This window comes from Myotis davidii, unplaced genomic scaffold (genome assembly GCF_000327345.1).
Source record: "Myotis davidii unplaced genomic scaffold, ASM32734v1 scaffold449, whole genome shotgun sequence".
NCBI classification, from domain to species: Eukaryota; Metazoa; Chordata; class Mammalia; order Chiroptera; family Vespertilionidae; genus Myotis; species Myotis davidii.
In genome coordinates this window covers 839,534-859,147 of record NW_006383007.1, presented here as the reverse complement: position 1 = coordinate 859,147, position 19,614 = coordinate 839,534, and the positions used below count along the sequence as shown (strand labels likewise).

At 41.8% G+C, this 19,614-nt stretch overlaps 1 protein-coding gene across 1 annotated transcript in view; it reads right to left on the bottom strand.

The window, feature by feature from the left end:
* The window catches only part of FRAS1 (Fraser extracellular matrix complex subunit 1), a 479,756-nt gene that overhangs the window by 194,111 nt on the left and 266,031 nt on the right, over positions 1–19,614 (bottom strand). The window contains exons 19-20 of the mRNA XM_006778222.2: positions 10,302–10,442; positions 7,571–7,714 (exon numbers count right to left, since the gene is read on the bottom strand). Of these exons, the coding sequence (XP_006778285.1) occupies positions 7,571–7,714; positions 10,302–10,442 (285 nt within the window). The remainder of the gene's footprint in view (positions 1–7,570; positions 7,715–10,301; positions 10,443–19,614) is intronic.

The following is a 19,614-nucleotide window of genomic DNA, read 5'->3' as shown; positions in this document are numbered from 1 at the left end:
AAGAAGATAAGGAAAATAAACAAGCAAGTGTTAAAAAAAAATAGAAGACACAAGAAAATTGAAAAAATAGAGAGATAGAAGAATAGGACCAGTTGGAATAAAGTAGGAGGTGAAAAAGAAGATATAAGAACTAAATAAATGAGTCACACTAGGGAGACAGATCCTTGCTATAATTGCCTTATGATACATTAGAAGGTGATTACACCAGACATTAGCTCCCTGAGCATTTAAAACAGGGTTCTTGCAACTTTTCCCAACAGTGTCTCTCCAAGCTACCTTCATGCCAGTCTGTATCAATCCATCTTTTAATCCACCAATCAAAACATTGTTATGTCTCTATAGTGTGGAATCACAAATTTCTATTGTGTGTAACTCTCTAGGTTCAAATCTTGGTTCTATCTTCCAACTTCTGTCATTTTGAGCAAGTTACTTAACCTTTCTATATGTCAGTTTCTTCATATATAACATGGAGATCAAATTAGTACCTATCTTGAGGACCATTGCTAGTATTAAATGGGAAAATGCATGCAAAGCGATTAGCACAGTGCTTGTTACATAATGAGCCCTCAGCACAGTCACCTATTATTAGACACCGGGAAACAATCCCTGACAGAGAACAGGCGCTCGTCAATGACAAGTGCAAGGTAAGTGGTAGAAATAATCAGCACACCAGGAATTACAATGTGGGAGAGACCAAGAGGAAGCTGGTACTCTTAGGGAAGGAATCTGAGCCAGGCCTTGAGAGATGAATGGGTAGGATTTTGAATCAGAATGAGGCAGTAACTGCTACACATTTGCAGTCTTCCAGTTCCAGCCCCAGGAGCAGCTACAGCAAGATGAAGGGCAGTGCCAACCTCCCTCCCCCGCACCTAGAAGCTGCTGTAAAACAGAATTGGCTCTCACCTCTCTGGCTTCAAGTCACTGTGTCTGGAAGCAGAGAGCTGGCACCCTGGCTGGCACAGGGCTCCTTCCCAGGTCCTTAATTACGTTCAACTTGAGCTGGGGTTTTTTTGTGTGTTTGTTTGTTTTCATTACTTAGTATTGTAGTTATGGCAGCTTATTCCAAAATAAGAATTTGTTGCTGTTTTAATCTGCATTTCAACTTTTGCACTACTTTTTTTAGGGCCCTCTTTCAGAAATGATGAAAATAAATGGAGAAAATAGAAATGGAAAGGGCGCAAAAGGCTTTTTATCTTTCAGAAATGATGAAAATAAATGGAGAAAATGGAAAGGGCACAAAAGGCTTTTTTAAAATGATTTGGAAGGAAAATGTTAACAGGTTTTCTCACCAATCAACAAATGGCTTCACGCAGGTTCAGAGAGCAAACATTTCTCAGACCCAACACTGGAGGATGATTACTGATTGCTCCTCAGTGCTCTTTGGTAGGCAAAAGAGTCTCCTCTGTAAACCCTCTGCTTGCCCACCAAGGGGATGGAGGGAAGGAGGGAAGGAGGGAGGGAGGGAGGGAAAAAGGGAGGGAGGGAGGAAGTGCACAAATTGAGGACTGGTTCATTATTTCCTTTTACCTCTAGAGAGTGCCAACAAATTGTTCAACATATTAACGTCACTTAGGGATTTCCAAAGATTTTTCTGCAAACCACTAGTTAACTCTGTGAGAGGCTATAATAAAAGAAGGGAGGGATATGCAATTAAATGTTTGGGAAATGATGTCCAGCCTCCTTCATCTTAGAGATTCACAATGCACACCTGTTTATTTAAGGTTCTGAGATCTCCCGCAATAAAGAAATGTGCTTAAGTTATTCAACTCAGAGGTTCCCAAATTTATGTAGCCAGGAGTCTGTTTTGCATGTAACACCTACTAACCATAGTCCCATGGATTACAATGTGGAAATGCCCAGAGCAGTAGTCTTTACTGACATGTCTCCTTTTGCTTACATTCTGGCTCAGATTTATGAAGAAAACCAATCAGTATTTAAAAAATTACTGCATAAGCAAACAAAATTTTAATCCCCCAGGATTCCACCGCCCTAACAAATCAGCTGTTTAAAATTTTCCATTCGTCCTCTCTACAGTATTACTCTCAGTGTTATCTTCTTTTCTACGTAAGAACTCAAAGTATAGCAATTCCACCTGCCCATGGTTGGCAAACTGCGGCTCGCGAGCCACATGCGGCTCTTCCTAAGCCTTAGGAGTAACCTAAGTTAATAACAACGTACCTACCTATATAGTTTAAGTTTAAAAAATTTGGCTCTCAAAAGAAATTTCAATTGTTGTACTGTTGATATTTGTCTCTGATGACTAATGAGTTTGCCGACCACTGCCCTAGGCCATGCCTCAAAGTCCAAGACGCTTCTTTTTTGCTTTTGCATTTGCATATTTCTCACTCATGCTTTCTTTTTAATTTCTATCATATTCTATAAGTAGGAGAAAAGATTTAGCTGGAAAAAAAAAACAGAAGGAGGAAGCACCTAAGACTTTGGAATTTTTGGATAATGTTGCTGAGATGTGTGCAAAATCCTAAGAAAAAAAATCTATGAAGAAAAAACCTGGCTTTCCACAATGCTTATCCATGTCTTCTGTAATCTTATCCACTCCTGCCTCTCACCCCAGTGCATTTATCTCTATTGAAAACCTTCAGTCCTGGTCTAAATCTCACAAACTGTATATTTGCTTTGATAGACTTAAAGGGGAAAAAAAATCCCCACACATATGACATCTCTGTATGTGATAATCACATTAAGGTTATTGGACCTGTTCCCAGGATATGTTTATTCTTGTCTGTGTGATAGATTAGATGTAATTTTCTTTTTTAAACAGCCAAGTGCAATTAAGAGGTCTGTGATGATGATCACAGGTACAGCTCAGATAGATATAAATCCTGTGAGTAAATCCCACCACCCTGCAAATCTCACACATGATAGAGGGAACAGACAGGGCCCTTCCCCGGGGCCTTCACTGTGCCAGAACTCCCCAAGAATGATGAAAACACATTCCCCGGATGGCACTCCCTAGGGAGGATTTTCTTCTGCTCTGTTGATCATCACCAGGCTCTTCTTAACAAGTTCCTGAGTTTAGATAAAAGTCATTGAAATGTTCCATGAGGTCAACTCTGACTTGACTAAAGCGAGACTTCAGTTAAAAGAAAGAAACATTGCAGCACATTAGGTTCAGGGTAAAAGAAAGATAGCAGATGAGCTCCTGGTAGTTCCAGTAAAACACCTGTTAACTTGGGTCTTCAACCTCCTCCTGGATGGCTCTCCCTGGATGTCGAATAGTCACCCCATATTCAACATGTCTAAATTCAAACATCTTATCTTCCTAAGCTGGCCATTGGTAGATGGTACTCTCATTCCTCGAATTTACTTGATCAGAAATTGGGAAATCAACCCCCAAACTCCTTCTCCCTCTGCCCTCAGGGTTAAGAGATCAGTAATTTCTTTTGCTTCTCTAGTAAGCTCCCCCTATCCACAATTCTGCTTTCCATAGTTTCAGTCACCGTTGGTCAACTCCTGTTCAAAAATATTAAATGGAAAATTCCAGAAATAAACAATTTATAAATTTTAAAGAGCATGACTTTCTGAGTAGCATGATGAAATCTTGTGCCATCCAACACCGCCCCGCCCATTCCACACTGTCCCTTTGGGAATGTGAACCATCCTTTTGTCTAGCATATCCATGCTCTATATGTTACCTGCCCCAACGTGTATATATATAATTTATATATCAGTACTATCCATGGATTGTTTGGTACAATCCACTGGGGGTCTTGGAATGCCTCCCAGACAGATAAGGGGGGAAGGCACTGTATTAAATCGTCACTATTTGACCATTTGTGCCCACAAAATAGCAGCCTTCATAATCTCTTTAAAATCTTCAAGAGATCCCACAGCCTTGATAACAAAGTATGTCCTCCTTACACAGAAAACACAATGGCCTCATGACCTGGTTCTGCTTCCTTCTGCTTCAAGTTCCACCACTTCCATGCCAGGGGCTGGCATTCTACTTAATTCTTTGTTGGTGCCTGAATAGATAATATTCTTTGGACCATTTTCTGGGATGCTCTTCCTTCTAAATCTCCAAACCCCTCTCAATATTTAAAAATGATCTCAGTTATGAAATGTTTTAGGAAGCTTTCTATATCTACTCTACACACACACACACACACACACACACACACACACTCTGGTCTGAGTTGGAGTCCTGTCCCACAGACGTTTGTAGGCAAATTAGCCATACACTGTATCATATGGGATATGGAAGGGGAGAGGGGCCTCAAACACCTTTGCTGTCTGCAGTTACCAAGATAAAAAGTCTCCAATTCACACAGGAACATAAGGATTGGACAGTCAAGCATTGGAAAAAAGTCATGTGGTCCGATGAATCATTTCCAGCACACAGAAGACCAGGGAAAAAATATTAAATGGAAAAATCCAGAAATAAACAATTTATAAATTTTAAAGAGCATGACTTTCTGAGTAGCATGATGAAATCTTGTGCCATCCAACACCGCCCCGCCCATTCCACACTGTCCCTTTGGGAATGTGAACCATCCTTTTGTCTAGCATATCCATGCTCTATATGTTACCTGCCCCAACGTGACTTAGTAGCCATCTGGGTTATCAGATTGACTGTTGTGGTATTGCAGTGTCTTGTGTTCAAGCAACGCTAATTTTACTTAATGGCAGCTCCAAAGAGCACTATGTCCTCCTTACACAGAAAACACAATGGCCTCATGACCTGGTTCTGCTTCCTTCTGCTTCAAGTTCCACCACTTCCATGCCAGGGGCTGGCATTCTACTTAATTCTTTGTTGGTGCCTGAATAGATAATATTCTTTGGACCATTTTCTGGGATGCTCTTCCTTCTAAATCTCCAAACCCCTCTCAATATTTAAAAATGATCTCAGTTATGAAATGTTTTAGGAAGCTTTCTATATCTACTCTACACACACACACACACACTCTGGTCTGAGTTGGAGTCCTGTCCCACAGGCTTATCTCATATCCACAGCAATATCACATTCAACACACATCCCCCTCCTTCTTACACTCTATGTTTCTTGAATACAAGCATTATATCTTATCCATCTCTGTATCCCTAGAGCCAAGCACTGTGCCTGGCATGAAGTGTGTGCTTGATAAATATTTGATTAAGCAGTAAATGAACAAATGCATTACAATGCTACAGAGAGAAATGGGAGTTGTTTGGAAATGATAAATATTTATTGAAAAAGTAAACTTTGAAATCAATACACTTCTCTGAAGGATGAACAATTGAAATTACTGGTCAAATTTTTCTATACTAGACACTCATACACCTGTCTCTATTCAACAAAGGATATCCAAGCACTGGACAATGGTTATCTTATTTAAAACCAATATTCAATATGCCTAATGCCAAGGACAGTCAAGGTTTGTCTCTTCTAGCTATTTTAGTGGGACCTGCTCTTCTAGGGTTAGGTATTTCTAGAGTCATATAGCCTAGTCCCATGATTCTTTATTCATTGTTGGCTGTCTTTTTTAATCCTCTCTAGAGGGTATTTTTTTCCCATTGATTTTAGAGAAAGTGGAAGGGACAGGGACAGGGGGAGAAAGAGAGAGAAACAGATGTGAGAGAGCCATATCAATTGGTTGCTTCCCACACGACCCCAATGGGGATGGGGAATCTGCAACCCAGGTACATGCCCTTGACCGGAATCGAACCCAAGACCCTTTAGTTTGCAGGCTGGTGCTCCAACCATTGAGCAAAGCTGGTCAGGGCTATGATTCTTTATTCTAATGGTCCCCTATTAACCTTAAAAAATTAATGTACTCCTAATTTACTCTCAAAGAGAGCTCTGAACATTGGAGAAAACAAAGCTCATTAAAAATTAAATGTTTCCAATCTCCTTATATAAACATTTATTTTTAAAATTTCCCCAGCATAAAAATTTCAAGGTGCACACACTGAATAGGTTGGAAATAGAAAAGCATAATGAAGATCCTGCCTTCTAGTGCCTCTCTCTGACTCTCATCTTGCCTTGCTCCAGTCTAACTCCCACACAGCATGCACGTTTCCTGCCCATAACACACCATTTTAGTCAAGTCACTGACCTCTCCAAAACTCTCATGACTGTATTGCCCACAAAATTCCATCTAATTTTTTTGGCCCAAAATTCTGGGTTTCCTATACTTCAGTTCCAACTTAAATTTCCCAACTGTTTCATCTATTATGCTTACTACAAACCATGTTCTTCAGCCAAGTTGGATCTCACTGGCCATAAACAGTCCACATGCTCTTCCACGGTGCCTGTCTCCTGCCTTCCCTTTGTCTAATGTAATCCTAGCTATTCTTCAGGAAGAATTTTAGGTCCCACCTCCTTCACAATGCCTTCCATATCTTTTTCTTCTCTCTTCTCTGAACTTATATAACAACTGGTTTTTGCCTTGAACTCCAGCATTTTTGGTTGCAACTTTGCTCTTCACAGTTCAGTCTTTCTAGGATATAGACTTTGGACCCCCATGTCTATAGCAAAGGTCATGGTGCAAAAAGGAAAGAGCCCCCAGGACCCTGGCACCATCAGCTATACTTAAAGCACTACCCTTGACTTACTGTGCCCTCACCATCAAACCTGACAACTGAAATATCAATGCTGTCCCAGACTCAATGTGCCTGTTCACGATATAATCTAGACACTCAGCCATACCTCCTACTGTCCAGGGACAAGCCCTACAGCCAAGTCAATCCCTCTAGCATGCATCCAACCTGATTCCTGCTTTCTCATCTTTCCCACTTGCCCAGTAGCATCCCAAACTGCCTCTCAGGCAAGCCCTTCAGAGCTGTAACAACAGCTGCACAAGCAAATCTCGTCACATTTCTCCTAAATTGAGAAAAGTGGGTCAGGAAATAAATAATGACCCACTAGCCTATAATTTACTTTTTCCAGACTATTAGCTCTTTGGGAACAGAGTCGTTGTCTTATTTGGCATTTTTTAAAAAGTTTTTTGTATTCTGAGCATCTGGCCATTAATGGACTTTCAAAGATATTTGCTACATGAATGAATGGATGACCACAAACACCGAATGGCTCTTTCATCATTATCCAAACTTCATGCTGCTCTCCTAACTTATTTCTTTTTGAGATCTGGGTTCTAAATGAGGAGGAATAAACCCAACTCCTGAGGCAACTGATTTGCTTTTGTGTTAATTTCTCTAAATTTTGGTGCTGGAGCTGATGGCAAAGGTTCTCCATAGCAAGAGCCAGGAGATAGTATAGACAAGAGGGAGGCAGTCTTCAGAGAGATTGTGTTGAAAATACATCGTCTATTGTAAGCCAAAGTGTGCCACGTGCATAGATGATATTATCATGACTCCAATCTTCATTCATCTGAGATTCTAAGTTCTTTCAAAAATTGCAAGAGTATTATTAGAAGATTCCATTTGAATCCACTATTATTTACTAAATGTCTGATAGGAAGCAGTGCAATGAGTTCCCAGATGTGAAATAAATGTCTCCTGAGAAAAGAGCTCTTCCTCAGCTGATAAACAGGTACAAGAGCTTTTAAAGCTTGGAATGAAGAACCGCCAGCCTTTGGCAGTGGTTCTGAGACTCTGAGGAGGTATCACTCACCAGCACAGTACCCCATGAGGTTGAGGAACTGCTCTTCCTTGCAGCTGGTCCTGCAGTTTCCACCATTAATAGTGACATGAGGGTGACAGGAAATGCAGTCAGATTCAGATGGGCCGTGGCACTGCCTGCAGGTGGGGTGGCATTCTAGGGGGAAAAACAAGAATGAGGATGGGAATTAGCAGCCCAGCATGTAAATACATGAAATATTTCATGAACTCCACAAATTATATTCAGAACAGAACTCAAATACTGCTCATCTTTTCTTTCTTTTTCTAAATATATTTTTTACTAATTTCAGAGAGAAGGAGAGAGAGAGAGAGAGAGAAACATCAATGATGATAATCATTGATTGGATGCCTCCTGCAGCCCCTTACTGGGGATCAAGCCAGAAACTTATGCTTGTGCCCTGACTGGGACCTCCTGGTTCATAGGTCGATGCTCAATCACTGAGCAACACTGTTCAGGCAACACTACTCATTTTTTGAAGATTCCTGATCAAGCCTGATGTATCCTTAGGCCTGACCAAGAGAATGCATTTTTGGAGTCAATGAAAATGCCATCCATGAATAGAACATGGAATCTAGAACCATAAAAATTCAAGTAACTGGCCACACATTCCAAGTGGGCCAGCATGACCATCCCATCTACGGAAATAAGGAAGTGAAGATCAAAGTGACAAAACAGAAAAGTGAGTGGTATGACTCCCCTACCCCAAAACATCCGGATTCAAAGGCAGCAAGGCAGAGAAAAGAGGGAGACTTTGCTTCCCACAAACTCCTGACAGGCAAAAGGGAAACCTTCCACTGCAGTGGATACTGAACCTTCTCACTAGAGTCAGGTGGCACAACTTGGATGCCTGTTTTAGTAGCAATACTCCATTAAAGTACAGAGAACAGAAAAAGCCCTCTTTCTGGAGGTTATCATGAGCTGTGTTTGAAGTTCAATTCCTTAGACAAAATCATGCCAAAGTTATGTTTTCCCCAGAAAAACCACCAAATTCACAAAAGGCGCTACACTGGAAGAAAACCAAGTGAATCAGTAGGTGTGGGCAATAAAGATAAGGATGGCAAGGAATAAAAGCAGGTTGCAGCTGCAGCTGCGTGTGCACTGCCAAGGCAGCAGCAGGAGTGAGCACAGGGAAGGAGATGTGAGGATCTCTCCGCCAAGGACCAGGAGGTCTCAGCATGTCTGGTTCCAAGAGGAGGGGAGCTGGGCAGCACTTGCTGGAACTGAAGACAAAGAATTCCCTTCTGGCACAGAGCTGGTGAAAAGGAAAGGCATGTATTTCAAATAAAATCACCTGCTTCTCACTTCTTCTGGCAAGAGACCAAAAGAAGATAAGGATATATATATATCCGGCAGTTTCCAGATTATATATATATACTCTCAAGCAAGCAAGAAAATGAACTGCTGATTAGGCTTGCGTAAACAGCACCCCTTCTACATTCCTGAGGCTCTGAACTTTGGAAACGCCCGTCCCAGAGATACTAATGTTCTCAAGATGGTTTCCACCTGCCGAGTTGCCTCCCCGCCAGAATATTTCCAGTGACCTGGTGGCCCTGGCGCTTGTGGTACCATTCACCCACTGGCTTCAAGCAGGCAGAGGCACAGGCAGAGAGGAGTCAGAGCTACTCAGACTTTACACCCAAACCACTTCACACACACAAACCACGGGGCTAGTGTGAAAGTGCAGGACAGACAATGGTTTTCAAGGACACCACCAATGACAAACCAGAAACACTCCCCTCTGAGCATGACAGAGAGTTTAAAGGAAAGCAACCCATCAGGGGCCCAGAGAGATTAAAAAGGTACTTGGAAGAAGAAAATTTCAGAAGAAATATCATATTGATCTTCAATCATCTAAATCGGTGTTCACATTAAATTTCCTCTTTGGAGTTTGAGGCTAGAGGAATCTAACAAGCATTAATTTATCTTAAAAATATTTTACAAATTTACTACATGCTTTCGGACTCTAGAAATACATGTAATACAATTTCATAACAGTGGGCTTTTTCCTATAAGCTGGTGTCAACAAGTCTATTATTAGAAATAAAAGTCATCATGATAGAATGTGTTTAGTCTTCTTTTCCCCCTGTAGATACAAGAAAACACAATGCAACAATGAAGTGCTTACATTTTAGCATTTTGTCAATTCCAATAAAATCCCCACACTAATCTCAACTAGTAATTTCTAGACTCTCTGTCACTGAGACATGAAAGTGCTCTTAAAAACATATGGGACGGTCTCTCTAAAAACAAACAAACAAACAAAAAAACACATATAGGACAGAGCTGCCAAGGAAAAAAATAAATACCTCTCCCTTTGCTTTATTTTATTTTTAAAAATTCTTTATTGCTGAGAGTATTACATATGTCCACCACCACCACCCTTGCCTTTGCTTTATTAGGCTATAGCCAGGGGAAGTGGGGCTGAGAAGTGCAGAGGTCACGCCCAATGCCCAATCCTACACAGATGCCTTGGAGCCTGCCATCACACCCACCCCTCACTGTATGCGCAGGGTAAGGTGGTTCTAATTCGTCACTTCCTTATCCTCCATGCTTCCTTATTGGAAGAACTGAATTTCTCTTGTTCCCTTTACTCCTACGAGTTCTAGATAGGGACTTACAACCCAGCCCTTAGTCCCATGGGTATGACAATGTTTCTAATTACAGTGTCTGGCTGCATTATGAAGAGGTACAGGGAATATACTCTAGCATGTCACACACTCACCTGTACAGCTGCCTTCCTGGTTAAAGTACCCATCCGGGCACTGGGAGAGGCACTGCCCCTCCATCAGCACATGGGAAGGCCAGCAGGCTGTGCAGTTGTGCGGGCTCTGCCCTGCACACCCGAAACAGGATTGGTGACAAGCTGGGAAGACAAAGCAGAACAGACAATCAGGAAAGTCGCCATATGACAAGCGTGGGTGCTCTGTCTCTCCCGTTAGCATTCCTGGGTTGAAACACATTCTGCACATTCATTTCAGTTTCCCAAGGACACATCTCACACACTTCTTTCTAAAGGCCATGTCCTACAAAGCAAGCATGTGTAGCTCTCAGGTTAAATAAGGCACAAATGCCACAAAGCAGAAATAACTATTTGCAGAGTCACACATTTCTTTCTTCCCAAGTTCCCATTCTCAGAGAATGTCAAGTAAAGAGCAGGAAGTCATAAAAGAGGTCTTCCTTCCCCCAAAACAGCTTCTTCACCATCACCAGACAACGAGCTGCTGATGAGGCTGCTCAAAAATTAAAGAGAACGGTAATGGAAGCTTTACTCGCGGATCCCCCAAAGGTTTATGTGGTGCCCGCTCTCTGATGGCACCACACAGGTGAGAAGAACTGGCCAACGTTTTGCACTGTCGAAACTAGCCGCACCAACAGACACACAAGCAAATATCTGGAATAAAATGAATGGGAGACAGAGAACAGCACAGAGAATGAGAGTGTCACACAGCCACTCTATATGACCTTGATAAGTTATGTCATTTCTCAAGGCTCCTACTTCCTCACGTGCACAATGAGAATATGAACTATATGCTCTGCATGGGATGTTGTGGACACTAATTGGGTTGATGCATGTCAAGTTCTTATGCTAATGCTAAACACAGAGTAAGGGTTTAATACATCTTAGCTATAATTATTACCAGTAAACACTTTTACACAGGTACTTGTAGGTTTAAAAAGAAATGTGGAAAGCAAAGAGAAAGAAAACATCTCTGCTTGCCTACATCAGACTTTTAAGGATAAAAGGAATATTTGCACCATTTCCCAAGTGTGACCAGTGTCTTAATGATGCTTTTTTTTTTTAATTTTCTTTGTTTCTCATGCTTTGATATCAGGGGCCCTATTGATCCTGAAGAGACTGCCCCTTTCAGGGCTACCCACTTTCTAGAGATGGTAGGTGACTAGACTGTGAGCATGCCTTTCATCTGCCTACTAATCAGTCCAAAGTCCATACCCCCATCACCTTGTCTGAGGATCATAACTACCCCTTGGTCCTAATCACTCCAATGCTGGGTGCCAGACAGCCCCTACACCTGGAGCCACTGAAATTATTCAGACTAGCCAATCCTAAGCCTGTTTACCCTGCCTCACTTATTCTTTCCCAGTGAAACCTAAATAAAGGCTTTTGCCTATGTTTCCTCCTCACTCCCTCGCCTCCTGACCAGCTCAGGTGCTTCCCTGTGTGGCTCCTCCATGGAGAAATGTACCCTCTCCTCTGCAGAATGTGACTAACAAACTGTATTTCCAATAGCAACTGTCTGCTAATCTGTTAGCCTTACCAAATCTGAATACGAAAATAGCCTGATATTCACCTCCAATCATTTATTCATTCCTGACTAAAGGCGTGGTGCACAAAATTTATGCACAGGTACGGTTCCTAGGCCTGGCCTGCAATCAGGGCCGATCTTCCTCAGCTGCCAGCAGCCAGTCCTGCCCCCTACCACCAACACCACCATGGTTGCCTTTGTGTGGGGGGTGACCGGTGGGGCGGTCAGGGCCCTAGTGCCACCCGCATCCACTGCCACCCACCCCAGGTTCCCTGTTCCCCATTGGGTGATTAGAGCCTGTTGGCCAGGGACAGGGACCGAGAGATTGGCCTGATCAGGGCCTGCGGAGTGGTGGCAGCTCCTTCATTGAGTATCTGCCCCCTGGTGGTCAGTGTGCATCATAGCCGACTGGTCGTTCTGCTGTCCAGTCAATTTGCATAATACACTTTTATATATACAGATTATCTGTCAAGAAAGTCTAGGTGCTGGGGATATAATAGCAAGACAAGAACTGGCTCTTACCCATATAGATGACCCCATGCATTTCAGGGCATGTTCTGTCCAATGGACAAGATCCACCAACTCAGCGACACCACTCTGAGTCCTCTAGGAAATACCCAGAAGACTTACAGACAAACAGCTTGGAAGAGTGGGATGTGATTTTATACTACTGCAGTCTTCAACAAATCCCCAACAAAAATGTCACCTACAATCTTGGATGTACATGGGGCTGAAATAAGCCATGCTGTCCTGGCCCAGCAGTACTGGCTGTTACAGTATTAACCTATTGTTATATGGCTGCTCTATGACTGCTTTCCTAAGCCTTCCAATGCTCCCTTGCAGCTGTGGCTCCAGCCTAGCACCTTGACTCATCAATAACCCATCACCTAAAGGGTTAACGCCTGTACAAGGAGCACTCAGGGCCCTGTTCCTGACACAAGGCCAGAGCCCATTCTCACAGGGCAGTACCCTTACCTCTCTGTTTGATAAATATTTTAATTACTAGAGACCCGGTGCACAAAGTTTGTGCATGGGGGGGGGGGGTATCTGTCAGCTCAGCCTGCACCCTCTCCAATCTGGAACCCCTCAGGGGATGTCTGACTGCCAGTTTAGGCCCAATCCCTGACAGCAGTTGGACATCCCTCTCACAATCCGGGACTACTGGCTCCCAACTGCTCCCCTGCCTGCCTGCCTGATTGCCCCTTAACCACTCCCCTGCCAGCCTAATCGACGCCTAAGTGCTCGCCTGCCAGCCCAATTGCCCCCAACTTCCCTCCCCTGCCAGTCCAATCGCCCCCAACTGCCCTCCCCTGCAGGCCTGGTCACCCACAACTACCCTCCCTTGCTGGCCATCTTGTGGTGGCCATCTTGTGCCTACATGGGGGCGGCCATCTTTGTGTGAGGATGTGACGGTCAATTTGCATATTACCTTTTTATTATATAGAATTATCCCTGAATATGCTGTAGAGCTTTATATTTATTTAGCAGTTTTTATTACTGTATGAAAAACAGAGCTGGAACCACAATTTAAAATAACTTCTTTTTTTTCCTAGATGACCTTGTTAATAGCTCTATTAGCACAAGTCACAATTAGAAATTTTCTTCCTAAGTATTTTCAGAATCACTATAAAAATATTTCTTCTTTAAAAGACAAACAGGTAGTCCAGCTGGTGTGGCTCTGTAGTGAGCATTGACCTATGAACCAGGAGGTCATGGTTTGATTCCCATCCTGAAATATGCCCAGATTGTAGGCTTGATCCTCAGTGGAGGGCATGCAGGAGGCAGCAGATGAATGATTCTCTCTTAACATTGATAATTCTCTCTCTCTCCCTCTCTCTTCCTCTCTGAAATCAATAAAAACATATTTTAAAAAAAAGACAAACAGGTAAACCGACATTTAAGCAAATATTATTTAAAAGGGTACACATTAGCCCATTATTTAAGACACATTTAACACAAATGAAGCAGCATGCAGTGGAAAGTTAGTTGGCAATATGTCAGTAACAGCTAAATTATATTGTTGACACCGAGTTTCCAGGATGATCTGGAGGAAGCAATTAGAAGCAGTATAATATTTTCTATTTAAATATTCCTTCAATAATGCCAATATGTTTGTACTAGGCTTTAAAAGATTGTTAAAATTCCTAGTTCTTCCTGTTATACTCCCCTAATAAATAATAAATCAAAGCATCTCATTGTGGAATTGAAAACTAGGGAAATATGAATCAATGCATTATGAGCACACAGCATATTTTATATCATTCCATTTGGTCACAAAGTCAATGTGATAACCTGACTCAATGTGAATAAAGATATTACTGAATTATATAAGGAAAGCAAAGAGGACCATGGAATTGAAAGGCAATGGACCAAAAATTCCAGGGGAAAGTCCCTTTGCCACTAACTAGACCTTAAAGAAATACGCCCCAATGAACTGATCACCATGGCAGCCTTCAGAACTACCTTCACTGGAAATGCTCAAGAGCCAAGTGGGAAATCAGCTAGTTAAACTGCCATGTGGCACAGAGGGGAAAGGTGACCATCATCTCAAAGTGCCTTTTTCTCTATCATGCTCTATTTCTGTAAAGATGGGCAATCGCATCTGCATCTTTACCACAATCTTATAAAACTTCAACTCTGTGCTGATGGTGGAAATGTCCACACCATCTCACTGACTTTTATGAGGCCTGATCATTCAGTGGATGCTGATTTCATAGCCCGTGTTCTGGTGTGAAGTCTAAGATCCTTCAAGGAAGAGTAACTTCATTACATAGTATACATGGAAAGGATTGGAAAGGTCTATGAATTATTTCTCCACATACTACTACATTTTTAGAGAGTAGCTTTCCAGTTGATGGCTAAGTATATTTCTGAAGAAGCAGAACTGAGCTGCTTAAGTACTAAAAGTGTCCCTTAGATGGTTGTAAAGTCCAGTTGACCTGACTCTGGTAAAAAAAAAAAAAAATTACCTAAGACAAATATTATCATTTTTGATTTGCTCAATTTTCTATTTAAATTTCAGACAGCAAACACACTACTTATTTTTTTCCCTTTTAATGATATAAAGAGTAGTCCAGCATGCGTATTTTTATATCATATAAGATTTCCTGGCTTTTCATGTCAAAACAATTTTTGAGGTAGGCCTCTCCCAAATTATGATGTAAATATGAAAATCCTCTATGATATATGGTATGAGTACTGTCATAAGAAATGAAAATTGAAATGAGTGAAGTCAAATAAAATCAGTTTCCCTCTCCCTTCACCCTCCTATTCCTTATTAATGAACATGATTTCACCTAAGAATATTGGGAATGCCTTAAGAGTAAAAATCACATCTTTTCCATGGAAATATTGGCAGTAAACTCTTCTAATTCTCCTATTTCTTTGATCATTTCTTTTTAGCTTTTCTCTATTTATGTCATGAATATTAGAGCTTCCCAAAATTGCACCCTCTGCCCTTTTTCTTCTCATTCTCTGGCAAACTAATTCACAGCTTTAATGATGCCCTACATGCCGGTGACTCCTAAATTTATGTGTACAGCTCTGACTTTTACTCTGAACTCCAATCACATAAATCTAACTGCCTAAGGGATATTTTCACATGGTGTTTCATCAGTACCTCATACTCCAAATTTCTAAAATACTACTCATTACCACTTCTAAGCTTGGTCCATACATACTTAGTGTAAATTATATTACATCCCTTCTCTCAAAAACTGTACTTCTCAGCCACCTCCAACCCCACATCCTCTCCCCTACCTGGTCTCTCTTTTGTATTCTCTGCCTCACTTGGTAGCCCCACCATTCACCAAGCAACTCGTGCTGAAAACCTTAGACTTCTACTTTTCCATCACTACAACAAATCCAAGATACATTGATTTTTACTTCTTAAATCTCTGTTACATCTAGCTCAACCTCACCATCCTCTGGTCCCTCACTCATGATATAAGTGCCAAAGCTTCCTAACCAGCCCCACTCTGTTTTCACACTTACCTGCCATACAACCATCAGATAGAACTTTATAAAATGCCAATTGACTAAATTATTCCCCTTCTTAAGATCTTTTCATGGTTCTCCAATGCCAATAGTGTCAACTCTAAGCTTCTTAGCCCAGTGCATTAAGCACTCCATGACATGATTCACCTCACATCTCCAGTGCCAGTCCCCACAATTCACTGCTTTGGCCTTTACACTGCAGGAATACCAAATACACTGCCCTTCTCCAAACACGCCATGCCTTTGTCCTTGCTGTTTCCTTGGCCTAGAATGTCCTTTCCCCCCTTTTCCCCTGGTGAGCTCCCATCAATCCTTCCACAGATAGCCTGATGATACACTGTCCACCAGACGGAGTCAGTCTCCTTTGTTTGGGTTCTTTCTGTACCTTGCCCCTACTGCCATTCCAGCATGCTGCATGTTCTTTTAATTACTTGTTCAGATGTCAGCCTCCCCTATTTGATCGTGCTTCCTTAAGGCATGGTCTGTATCCTTTTCATCTTTCTATCCCTAAAGCTGAGTACACCCAAACTACAGAAGCAAGGAGGAGGAAGTGAAGAGGATTGAACATTACCAGAAGGCATGTGTTTGGAGAGCTTATGCCAGCACTCTGGGGCCTACATTAAAAAGTACTGCTTAATATAGAAGCTGCGTCTTTTATTAAATTAATTCAAGGGAACCCCAACTTCATAAATAGTAACATACTCTTAAGTTGAGCAGGCAGACTCCTGCCCATTTATTTCTTTAATTAAAACTCTTTGCCTTAAGGCCTTTGGTGAATCTTAGCAACAGCTAAATAGATCAAAATACTCACAGTATACTTTGTTTCTTTCCATTTATCTGAAGCAAGTTAATTAATTGACCAAAATAATTGGTGAATGCGCTATTTAAAAAGAAAATTGGTGTTCCCATCCACGATGGTGACAGCAGGCTCCTGAGCTCACTTCCTCCCACAGACACAAATGGAACAATTCCCTTGGAAAGAATCCAGCAACTAGCAGAGCAACTCCTACTATGCACCAGCAAAGGAGAAAAAACCCTTATCAACCTGAGTAGGAAAGGCTGAGGCACTGTCGTCATCTACCCTACCCCCAGAACAGCAACAGACAATGCCAGGGAACTCCCCACTCCCAGCTTCTCCCTGAGGAGTGAAGGGTTTGGACCCAACATCTAGTGCCCCAACTTTTAGGATTTCTATCTGAGGGATGGGTCCCCAAAACTATAGGGCTGAAAGCCAATGCGGCCTTGCTCCCACAAGATCCATCAGACTATAGAGAAAAAAGAAGCAGCTCTTAATGACATGCAAAGACTCGTGGAAGTTGTTCCCCAAGCTCAGAACAGAGGCAGCAGTCAGAAATGCCCATCGCCCAGACTTCCCCTGAAAGAGGCATGTCTGCATTTCTTAAAAGCTGTAGCCTAAAGGTCATGCTTCTAATTTAACAAGACTGTCTGTGATGTCTTCCGAGACCTGGGAGGCTGGCAGATACTGATTCACCCTCTCCCTCTACCCTGCTCCAGGTCACTGGTGTCTCCCTGGAAAGAGCTTGTGCACATGGCTGATGCCTGACTTTTGCTGTTGCCACCCAAAGGACACACCCTTGATAGCCTGGCTCTGGTGGCCAGCAGAGCTTGGAGTTCCTGGGTTCAACAGGACCATAGTAAACCAGCTATCCCTCCTGGGCTCAGAGGGAGTGAACATAAACATCTCTTAGTGTTCCCCCAAAAGAGTGAACATAAACACCCATCTCTCAGTGTTCCCCCCAAAAGAGTGAACATAAACACCCACCTCTCAGTGTTCCCCTAAAAGAGATGTTTTTACATACTTATAAGCTGCTGCCTGGTGACCCGGCTTTCAATCAGCCTGCATCAAGGGGCTGCCTAGCTTCCTCTCCTTTGGGACACTGACAGGTCTTGGCATATCCTCAACTACCGAGAGCCACTAAGAACAAAGAAAGTAGCTTGGGTGATCACAAATGTTTGAGGGACAAGCAAGAGCTATGGCGGCTGAATGATAAGGTTCAGAGAACAGACTAGTGATTGGGATGGGGGATGAGGAGAGGGGCAGAGAAAATGAGTGAAGGTGGTCCAAAGGTACAAACTCCCAATCATAAGATAAACAAGCCCTGGGGATGTAATGTACAGCATGGTGACAATAGCTAAAAATACCATGTTGTATATTAAAAAGTTGTTTAGAGAATCTTACAAGTTCTCATCACACACACCAAAAAAAAGTATAACTATGTGGTAATGAATATCACCTGAACTTATTGTGGGGATCATTTCCCAATATATCCATATATCAAATCATTATGTTGTACACCTTACACCAAAACAATGTCATGTGTCAATTATATCTCAAGAAAGTTGAAAAGCTTTAACTATTGATAACAAAGTGGTATTAGTTTTGTGCAATTTTGCCCCATGCAGTAACACCCAGCTTAAGAAGGCAATACTATGTTCAAGACTGAAAAAGGAGGCTTGAAAAAATTTAGTTGCTAAAATTTCCCTGATGTTTACCTGACCAAATGCCGTGAGTATAATGAAAAGGCTGCTGGTGTGGGGGATGGTGGCCACTGGGGTGTTTGCTACCTCCGCATTTTTTCTTTAAAGCAGTTTCTCCTGACATAATACATTAGAAAAAGCGTAAGCTGAATTCATTATCGTAGTAGAGAGTTCATTTTTAACACAAAGCTTGTAATTTAAAAGTATATCATTTTCAACCTCTTGCTGAACTGTTTGGGAATTGAAAGAATCCATCATTAATTTGCCACAGAATCAAGGCAATTACATGGCCAAACTAATCATCCTGATCATGTTCATATCCCTTCCTGGTCGCCATTGCCAATTGTGGACATGGTGATTGAACCGCATCATTAATTGAGATGGCCTGGCCCGAAATTAAATTGTAAAACTCTAGTGTGAAATGAAGAACAAGGCATCTGGGTTTGGAAAGAAGAAAATATTTTGTAAGCAACTATGTCCTCTATTAGATACCAGGATCATAGGTAGGATTTACAGATAAAATGAAAATACCTAGTTAAATTTGAATTTTAGGTAAACAACAAATAATATTTTAGAATATCTCAGGCAATATTTGGGAAACACTTATACCAAAAAAAATTATGTTTTTTATTTGCAAAATACAGGGTGGGGAAAAAATAGGTTGATAGCTGTGAGTACATGAAACAGAGTTTATTACTGTGTTATTATTTATTAATTATTGTATTCTTTTCATACAAACAACTATAAACATACTTTTGCCTCACCCTGCATTTTTATTTCATAATTCTGTATTTTTATTTACTAAATCTGGGTAACTTGGTAATAAATTAGTTTCTTATCTGTATTTTTTAGAGTTTCTGTGGCATGTATTGTTGGCAATGAGAAGAAATAACAATTGGAATTTTAAAAAAAACACAAAACAGTTTTAGTTAGAAGAAGCATGCCAGCCCTAACCAGTTTGGCTCAGTGGATAGAGCATCAGCCTGTGGACTCAAGGGTCCCAGGTTCGATTCCGGTCAAGGTCATGTACCTTGTGCACGCCCACATCCCCAGTGGTGGGTGTGCAGGAGGCAGCTGGTTGATGTTTCTCTCTCACATCAATGTTTCTTTTGCACCCTCTGTCTTCCTCTCTCTCTAAAAATCAATAAAAGATCTTAACAGGAAAAGGGTCTTTATAAGAATGTTCACAGGAGTTTTGTTTGCAGTAGCTAAAGAAGCAACCCCCGTGTCTGTCGGCAGTAGACTGGGTCGGTGATGGGGATGGGGCTGGGGATG